The sequence below is a fragment of the Pteropus alecto genome, unplaced genomic scaffold (assembly GCF_000325575.1).
Source record: "Pteropus alecto unplaced genomic scaffold, ASM32557v1 scaffold75, whole genome shotgun sequence".
Lineage (NCBI taxonomy): Eukaryota > Metazoa > Chordata > Mammalia > Chiroptera > Pteropodidae > Pteropus > Pteropus alecto.
In genome coordinates, this window is record NW_006440638.1 from 20,741,408 (window position 1) to 20,751,615 (window position 10,208).

Below are 10,208 nucleotides of genomic sequence, written 5' to 3' on the forward strand. Positions count from 1 at the left end.
TTCCTGCGTGAGCCCAATGTCCTGCAAAGCCCCTTTCCCTCAGTCCTCTTTCCAGTCCAGAGTGGGGTGTGGCATCAGTGAGGGCCACTGGGGGGACCTAGATACCAGCAGTATGTCTGCTACAGTGCCCTCTATGGGGGTGTCCTTGGCATAGCATCCCCATGCAGGGCTGTGCCTTCTCCACAGCCCTGGACCCGCCCTAGCTGGGAACTATTTTGGTTTAATTATAGCTCCTAGACCAGAGAAAGAATTATTGTTCTGGTTATCAATAAAACAAAGGAGCTGCTATCATGCAACCCCCAAACACAACCCAGCGGTTTCTGGAAGCTCCTGAAGCTCTTGTCCCAGCATCCCCTACCCCCCACACTCACCCCCACTATTTCAACCTTGTATCTAAACTGTGCAGCCTTGAAGCCTCTCTGGCGGCAGCTGCAGAAGCTGGCTGTGTGGGAAGAGTGGGAAGGGTGGGGTGGTGAAGAAAAAGGGTCAGCATTTCCAGGAAGTAGCTGCAAGACGGACAATGTGGAAAGATATTTTTAAAGCGAAGATGGAAAGACCTGGCTGCCATGGAAGGAAGCCCCGCCCTTTTCAACAAGCTGCTCCATTCCTGAGAAAAATCCGTTCATCCTGACTGTGAGGGCCCGGAAAAGGAGGGAAGATGAGGTGAGAAAAGGGAAACAAGGCATTACAGGACAAGAGCTACGGTGGAACAGCCCCAGCCCACCGCGTGGGCTCCCTCACGGCTGCCATTTTACAGGAGGGGAGTGGAGCCTCAGTGAGGTCAAATGAGTTGCCCCGAGTCTCAAAGATAGAGAATGGCAGAACAGGGGTTTAAACATAAGGTCTTCCAATGTGGAGCTATTGCACTTGCCTGAGAAACAGACAAGAGAAAGAAAATCCACACACAGGAGTCCCTCTCACCACTGCCTCCAGCTGCAACCACGATGACACCCCAAACATCTCGGGCATAGCGGTTTTGCCCTGCATCCCCATGTGTGTACAACTGAGTTCCTGTGAGTGGAATGCATGCTTAATGCAGCCCTACTGCATCTTTAAGGTGGGCAAGGGTTGAAGGAGGGGATGAAGCTCTTATGTGACACCTTAGGCGCAGTGGGGTTCCTGGAGCATTTCATCAGGAAACCGGCTCTTCCAACCCAGAGTCTGGAACTCTTTGGTCTAACTTGACCTCAAAGTTCCACTCCAGAGTTCCACCCCAAATTCTCCACATGCCCCTGCTCTAAAACCTGCAGAATGGACCATTTAAAGCTCAAGCCAAGAGATACAGCGAGTCCACCGCAAAAACACTGGGAAGTTTGCTTTGTTCCAAAGGTCAGGACGCCAGGCCCTCCAGCAGCTGAGCACAGATACCTTTTCATTCCATGCACACTGCAGCTGTGTAATCTTGGGATGGATATTTGGGAAAAGCCTTGGGAGCAGGAGGGCTAGAAAAACAAGACACCTTCCCTTTGACAAGAGCAATATTTACACAGGGTTTGAAACAGGCGTGCTCTCTCTGTACCTCTCCCTCCTGGTTAGGAGTCTCCCTGCAAGACCAGCTCCTCCTCTCAGCGGCGTCCAGTGCTTGCAAAGCACAGCCTGAAACCAGAGCTCCTGAGAAGGCCTGCTAACAGCCAAGAGGAAGCTCGAGAGGCCCCAGGCACAGCAGGTGTGACCCAGCAGGATGGTGAGGTGGCTGCTGGCAGCCACAGGAGACCTCAGTGGCTGCTGTGGGCCCTGGACCAAGGCCTGCTATGGCTTTAAGTGCCAGGAGGACCCCACCTGGGCTTTGATAGTGAGCAGCTTGCCAGGGGCCAAATGCTTACACTACTGCCTGGGAACCATTCCAGGGCAGCTGGGAGGACAGGGGTCCTGGTTTAGGACCCTCCACAAAGTGGGCCAGGGGTACAGTCACTGACCCTGGGGAGGCAGCAAAACTCAGGGGTTAAGAGAGCACAGGCTCTGAGGTTGCGGACCAGGACTGATTCCTGGTTCTGCTATCTCCCAGCTAGGTAAGCTTTGGGGAGTGACTCAGCCTTTCTGAGTGTCACTTTCCTCATCTGTAAAATGGATCTCACCCAATGTGAAACCATATCATGCTTTTTACAAGGGGCCTGGAGTTCAGTGTGGAGCCAGATGGGCCTGGGGAGTCTGGAGGCACTCATGCCACCCCCATGGGTGGTTTTATTGAGGCTGCTGTTTGGCCAGAGTCCCAGGGTGGCATACCAGCTGGTGAAGTCACTCGTGCACCTGGGCAAGGCCCCTCGGCCACTTAGGACACTCACTCCCCAGATAACCAGAGCCACTCATCACCCTCACCCATGGGGAAGTGGGTCTGCTCTGTCCCACTCACTGCATCAACGGGAGACTAAGAGCAGACTACGAGCACACAAGGGACTCAAGAAACTGGGACCAGGCTGCCTTACTAAGGGTCCAAAGTAACACCCACATGCAAGCTGTGTCCCAGCGAGACCATGTCTGTGGACTTGGCCTGCAGAGAAGAAGCATAACTGGACAAGCTCCCCACCCCGGCACTCTCTGTAATGGTGACGCACTGGACACCACCTGATGCCCACCTCTAGATTCACAGTCTTGACACTAACTGCAGCCATTACAAGGAGAATAGATCTGTATGTTTTGATGTGGAGAGTTCTTTAAAGTTGTCAAGTGAAGACAGCAGGTTGTACAACAATATGTGCACTAAGATAACTTCTGTAAAATAAAAGCAAAACTACAGTATGTGTCTACCTTTCTAATGAACCAACTAGCTAAGCAACCAAGTGACCAAGAATGAACACTGACAAAGAGACAATCAGAAGGGCCTGAGCTGTTAGCCATGTTTTCTCCTGAACCAGATGGGGTGAGTTTCACTTTATATACTCTTGCTGCCTATATTTTCACAATCAAATGTGTCCTATCTGTGGCAGAGGTTAAAAATAAATTGTAACAAGCCCCAAAACTTCAGAATTCTTCAAATGTTTTAGTTTTTTCTCCTCCTCCATTATAACAGAGAATAAAAGGAGAAGGAGACTAACCACGACAGGTCTTAACTGCCAATTCAATGAGTTTCTAGTAGCCCAGGGACCACTAAAGGCACTAACAGGTAAGGGACCTCCAAGGAGGCCCATTACATGCTCGTGAATTCTGTGCAAAGAAACCCTCAGAATGAATGACACTATGCCATATTCTCTCACAATCAGCGTCCTGGCCTAAAGTCAAGGAACTTAGTGAAGGAAGACAGCTGAAGCATAACAAATAGTAATGATAGCCTCCGAATTGTACATTAGCCCAGTGCCCCTGGGAACAGTGTATACAAGGCTTGAAGACTGCCATCTGGCTCTGCCTCTGGAGCTGGCTTGGTTAAAGATGAGAGGTGGAGGTAGTAATGTTACCTGTGGTGCCCCCCTCAAGCCCTGAGCCATAGGCAGACACCAGGGCTGGGTTCCCCGCTTGTCCAGGCTCCCCAACACGCACTTTGAAGGGGCTTCCAACCACGTGGCTCCCATTGAACTTGACGTCGATCGTGTGGACACCATTCTCATGGGGGATGAAGCGAACAGCATATTTATCTAGGAGAGTGAGCAAAGGCACAGGGTAAAACCGGGCAAACGGACACCATTGAGTTAGGTAAGGACAAAGGACAGGAAACCAATGTGACACAGCCAGTTTGAAATCTTTAATAAGACAGCGGTTCTACTGGAAGCCTAGCACCTGATATGTTGGATTTTAAAACCAGATGGGCCTACTTGTGTGTCCTTGGTCAGCCTTTTGGGAACTGCAACTAAATCTTATGCTCTGTTTTATCTTCTGTGGTCTCTGATGCAGAACACTTCCTTTATGAAAAGCTCACTTCTCGCAACGTTTCTCTACTTGGCTACTTGAAGGGGGGAAAATTGTTCCAACTGGGGTTAATGCCCCTTAGTTAAGTTCCAAGCTAGCAACTATCTCACAGGGTAACAGCCAGGTTTTTCACTGTGAATTTGGGTCATAGCATGTGGCAAGATAATCTGTTAACTGAAATGGACACCTAGAATATCCATTGTGCACCACCTGTCCACCCCTTCCTCTTGAAGAACTCTCACCTGGGATGCAGATGTCATGTTCTCCTCCTCCCTCTCTAGTCAGTCTCAGCCTCTCCTTGGCTCCTTATACCCTTTCACCCTCCTCAGAATTTTTGTTCCCCAAAGCTCCTCTGGTACTCTCTCCAGAGGTGAACACCTATGTACATGCAGATGCCCACCCCATACCCTTCAACACTGGACTTCCCTCAATAGTCCGTAGCTGGGTGCCTGCCCCTCCTCTCTTAAAGCGGAAGGTGACCCCACCCCCACATCCAGGTATGGTCCTTGACTGGATCAAGCTAATGGGGAGGAGAGACCCCTCTTTCCCCAAGCCATTGATCAGCATGTGGCATTTAGCCACAGGAAGTGAGTGAGGAATGGGCATGTATGTTCTGTGTTCAGTGAGATAGGAAGGTAGGTTTGCTGGAGGCCTCTGGACAAGGAGCATCTTAGACTTCTGAGAAAGATTCCTGAGGAGAGGCTGTCTCTCTCGAGGAAGGCCAGTCTCAGAGTGAGGTCCACAAAACAGAAGAGCAGAGATATTTGGGGCCTTAGAGGACATAGCTAAATGGCTGAATTAAATTGTTGCTTGAAGCCCACCTTAGAGCGTGAAATTTCTAGTTATGTGAATTTACAGACCCCTTTATTGTATGAGTTGGCTTCGGTTGGGTGTTCTGTAATTTGCAACCAATAGGATCTTGACTGTGGCATGCTGGTGGTCTCGGACACCAAACCTCACTTGTTGGCTAAATCCCAGTAGCTGTGGAGATCTAGTAAATATCCTCATTTGGATAGCTGGGAAACTTCAAAACTCCCCAGAAGGCCTTAGAAAGCCTTGGCCAGCCCTTACCCACCCATGGCTGGCTGTCCCTGCAGTTTTGCTAAGTGCATCATCACCTTTCTACTCAATCACCAAACTACACGTAACCTTTCTTAATTCACTTGCATTTCTTATGGCCAACTGGTCACCAAGTGTTATAGTTCTCTGCCATCGGTCCCTCCTCTCCATTTCCAAACTGCTGATTAATATGGTTTTCTCAAATGGACCACTCTGGGAGCATCGGCTTGCCACTCTGCCTTTATTAACAGGTGACTGTCAACTGACCCTTCCCTCAGAGTAAGGGAAATTCAAAGTGCGTTCACATCATAAGGTCAACAATGTAATAAAAATCCATAAAATTGTTAAAATGAGAGAAAATCACAATGACTAATATAAAAGGAATCTGAAAAACAACAAAATAAAGCAGTATGAAGGAGAAGGAGAAAAAAGAAAAGTGTTTCCCTGTTCCTGCCAATATTTATACCCTAATTTATAAACAATGTCTGGCAACAACGGCAAAGGGAATCTGAAGGCTCACTGAGGCCAATTAGTCCTCCGTTGGAGTACACGTTTGCAGAAAATTTCCTGGGGCGGTGCTGGTGCTGGGACTCGCACACTGGGCCTCAGGCTTACCTGGCTCCAGCTCAGACACATGGCATTCCTCCACGGCTCCAGAAGGGCTGTGCACCTTTGCATCAATCTTTCCTTTTGCCCCATTCAACCTTATAGCAAAGGAGGCTGGCTGGTTAACCTTTAATCCCGATTCCTGAGAATTTAATACATTAGAGAAGGTTACGGCCCTCGGCGTTCCTGCTCAGTGGCACACACTGACCCGACCTGGAACTCCAGTCTCATGCAAACAGGCTCAGCATATTTATCTACATAACATCTAACAACAGAAGAGCAGGTGAGTCACCTCACATTTCTAGCATTAAATAAAGAAAGCAGACACACACACATCTGCATGGTCTTGTTCCCAAACCATTTTGATTCAGGATGAAAGAGATGGTTACTGGGCTTGGAGACTTGAGATACCCCAGTCATCAGGACTAGTTTCAGCATCCCAAACAGGCCAGAAAAATCAGTATCAAAAAAAGAATAAGCCTCCACCCCCACCCCACCCCCCGCTTTTAGAAGCCCAGCAGCTGACAAAACCATGCATATAATAAGAATATTTTTTATCTCAAAGGTAGGAATAGAGAGAACTTTTAATAAACTTGTAAAGGGCTACACATACAAGGGAGGTGGTCAGTATTGCACAGTGATTAAGGATCAGCAGGACCTGGGTTACTCCCATTTCTGACTATATAACTAAGTGTTTATTAACTTCTTTCCATCTCAGTCTCCCCATGTGCAAAATGGGCATAATAACCAAATTATCTTAGAGAGCTGCTGTGAGGATAAAATGAAGATATACATTCAAAGCACTCAACATAGGGCCCCTCACCCATACATAGAAAGGCTCGGAAATGTCAGCTTATTGTTAAAATATTAATATGCTTTTAGAAATTGTCTGTATCCCTGAAAAACAAAAGGGAAAAGTATAAATTTTGCTATTCACTGGGATCAGTTTCACTCTCCATGCTTTGCCTTGGAAACTGGAGCCTCTCTGGGAGGAAGGGATTAGAAATTTAGGTGCTTAAGATATTTTAAGATCAGCCAATCCTGAACAGCAACATTTTACAAGTCAGCAGTTTTGATGTAAACTTAGTTGGACAACCACTCAGTGGGTAACTCTAAAGCAGCAGGGTTCACACTTAATGTGCAACTGAAGCTCCTGGGGTCTTGTTAAAATGCACGTTCTGATTCAGGGGTCTGGGATGGGGCCTGGGATTGTAGGATTCTAATAAGTTCCCAGGGGATGCCGAGGCTGCTAGTCCAAGGCCCACAACTTAGAAGCAAGGCACTAAAGGCTGTGCTGCCTAAATTTGTAGTCACTAGCCACATGTGACTAAATACATTGTATATTTAAATTTAAATCAATTAGAATGAAATAAAATTAAAATTTCCACTAGCCACATTTCAAGGGCTCAATAGCCACATGTGGCTAGTAGCCACTGTACCGCATAGCAGAGGTATGGGCCATTTCCATTGTTGCAGAACGTTCTATTAGACTGCACAGAGGTCACAGACTAGATTACAGACCAAACTCAAAATGAAGGAATCTGATCTCTGATCATCAGATTAACCCATCTCACCACCCCCTCCTCCACAAAAATGCCAGCCAACTCCAATTTTCTAAAAAGTCTCAAAAGCAAGACACAACAATATATGCCTCTCTTTCCTAACCAATACCAGATGTTGTTCGGTGGGCCTCCGGTAAATCTCCAATAAATAATTTACATATCACTAGGCATCAAATGACCCGGGAAGAATGGGACAAAGCTGAAGCACCAGTCATAGCTCCTGCTGTAGCAGCTGGTTACAAAAACTTGATGGATATACAGCCTGCCGCATACTTATTTAAGTATTTACGACCAAACTCTGATGAGAGGACTCTACAGAAACGTTTTCTGGAGAGGATTTCTCAAAACCACCTCCCTTTGGACAAAACCATTTACATTACCTGAATCCGCTTGCTACTAAATCCTCAAGAGGGAGATAAACACCTCGGAAGATCCGAAAGAAATCTTCGAGATGCATGAAGGCAACTCTTTGCCCTCAATAAATGCTGGGTTTATCTCCCTCCTAGGTTTTAGCTGAGTTGGCCACAAAAGGAACTTCTGTTAAGAAGCCTTTAAATGAAACACAAGAAAAGCATCTACACCACAGTTACCAGTTAGCACCCTTGGTATTCTCCAGATGAGGCCTCTCCAATCAGTGGACTGTGATTCTGGCTTGGGTTCTGTTTGGGTTCTCTCATGTTTGGAACAATTAGCAGTACCAATTCCCCTCGAGGTAAGGTTAAAATCTCAAATGTAAACCAAGTGTATGAACCAGATCCAATGATATCACCCATCTGAGATACGAGACTGGGTTTTAATCAATCCAGGATTTTCAAGAACTGTGGGGGAGGCAGCTGAAGCCTATTTAGAAACTCCTTTAACCAGAAATCCTATTATGGGATTCTGGTGTTGTTTAATAACGGAATTGCTATTCCTGATTCAGACACCTAATTATTTTTTAGTGTCCTGAGCAAAGACCCAAAATTGCCCTCCCAATGGTTCTTAGTTTGGCTGAAGGCTCCAATGCAACCTTGAATTTAGTGATCTGTTTAAGACAGGAAGTAAAGTTCACTTCCTGGCATTCTAATAGACTGGACTGTGTAGCCACTTGCCACAATGCCAGGGGGTGAAATGGGGAGGGCGCAGTTAAGACCACGAGTTCTGGAGCCACAGAGACCTCATTGTGCCTCATACTAGCTCGTTCCTGGTAGCCACGACCTCTCTACACCTCAGTATCTCATTTTTAAAATGAAGTCCAGAGAAATCCACTCACCAGGCTGTTGTAAGGATTTAACGAGGTCTAACACTGATAAAGTTCTTAGCAAAGTGCCTTTTGCACTTAATTATAAATAAATCATTAAAATAAAATAAAGCACAATTGACTTTCTTGAGAAAAAAGAAGCCAACAACAGCAGGCTAAACATCACAGGACTGTTAGTTTTTGAAAGCTCTCCTTATCACTTAACAATTATTAACAGGCCTCCTTTGTTCCTCTTGAATAAATATTTAAAAAACAAACTTGTCCTCAAACACTGAGGTGTTTTATTGACTGTGGCTCTGTTTTGCTCACCCCAACTGTCTCCTGTCCTAAATGTTTGAGGAGTTGACTCTGCCATGGGAAAACTCCCTTATAATTGGTAACATCTGTGGTCAAAATAAGACCGGACCCTTAGCACCAAAGGGGATTGAAGGAGCCTCAGGAGTCCAGGGTTTCACTGGCTGGCCTGTGGCCAAGGAGATGGATGCTTCCTTGGGTCTCACCTGAAGGCTCATAACAGTGAGGCGGCGGGCGTCATCAGAGGGAGCGATGACTGGCACCAGGTAGGGACTTTCAGGGATGTGCTCATCATTAAACTTGATAGACACCTCGTAGTTACCTGTGGGGACAAGAATCATTATTTCAGAGATTCCAGGAAGGTGTTTACAGAGAGGCCTGCTTCTTCATCTAGGCCTAAAATGCCTTCTGAGAGACCCTGCCCCTCCTCCACGGCCATGGCTGATTGGTTCAGGGCAGGTTGCCTGACTCAGGTTGGGCCAACATGACTTTCTTAGTTGGGCAAGGGCAGAGATTCTTAACACGAGTTCCCAGGGACCCCCAAAAGGCCTTTGTGTAGAACTCAGGAGATTCGTGAAACTTGAATGGGAAAAATATTACATCTTTACTTTCATCAACCTCAGCTGAAAATTAGCATTTCCTTTCTTTAGAAATGTTGACAAGAAACCACAGCACATTAAAGGTACTTGTGATTTTGTCGCCAGCAACGTTTACTGATATTTTCATATCATTTTATAGTTTTACATATACCTTGACATCTATTTATCACTATTTTGAAATTAAGTTTAACAGGCTGTCACCAAATCTCACGATTTAATGTACTAATGAAGATGTGCACACATGGCTATGTTACGCATTTATTCCTGTAAGCTTTTGATAACTACATTTTAATATAATTGACTTGTTTATAATTCAATGTAATTTATATAAATGTAATTTATATTATGTCTTTCAAATCATTATCCTGAGAACGGTCTCCACAGGCTTCAGATGCCAAAAGCATCCACGGCACAAAAGGTAAGGACTGCTGCCTGAGGGAGCATGGATGCTGAGGTCCCTCTTTTGGGATGGCCACAGCAGACAGTGGCTGAGGGTGGACACTGAGGCTGGTCAGTGGAAAGAATTCAATTGAATGAAAGCATGAAGCAGAGAGGCCAATGGAGGACAAAACGTGATAATGAGAACAAGAATTCCTGCCCTTTTGAGGCCTGGCTGCATTTCCTGTGATTGGATTTCTAGGCAGTGCTCCTACGTGTCCATAGAGATAAATATCTCTTTTACTTGAGCTAGCTCGATGGGTTTCTGTTGCTTACAACCTAACCACCTCTAAACAAGGAAAATGTCCTCATTTGACTCTTGAATACATACCGGGCTCTTGAGCAATATACGACACACCACATGATCCATTTTTATGGTCATCAAATGTAATCTCAGCCTTACTGGGGCCCTCAACAGCAATGGAGAGGCCTCCCGCGCCTGCTTCCCGGGTCCAGATGCTGAACTCGGCTGAAACAAAGAAACACCTATTTAGTGACTGAGCCTGACCCTGGCCTCTCTTCTTGCCCAAATCCGCAGTGCTGGGTTACTTTTATTGACAGTTCTTTTCTTTC

At 46.3% G+C, this 10,208-nt stretch overlaps 1 protein-coding gene across 3 annotated transcripts in view; it reads right to left on the reverse strand.

Annotated features, from left to right (window-relative positions):
* Window positions 1–10,208, reverse strand: part of FLNB (filamin B) — a 130,919-nt gene that overhangs the window by 5,140 nt on the left and 115,571 nt on the right. For all 3 annotated transcript variants that reach the window (XM_015593691.2, XM_015593693.2, XM_006917668.3), the window contains 4 exons: window positions 9,967–10,104; window positions 8,805–8,920; window positions 5,512–5,644; window positions 3,390–3,566 (listed from right to left, as the gene is read on the reverse strand). In XM_015593691.2, the coding sequence (XP_015449177.1) occupies window positions 3,390–3,566; window positions 5,512–5,644; window positions 8,805–8,920; window positions 9,967–10,104 (564 nt within the window). The remainder of the gene's footprint in view (window positions 1–3,389; window positions 3,567–5,511; window positions 5,645–8,804; window positions 8,921–9,966; window positions 10,105–10,208) is intronic.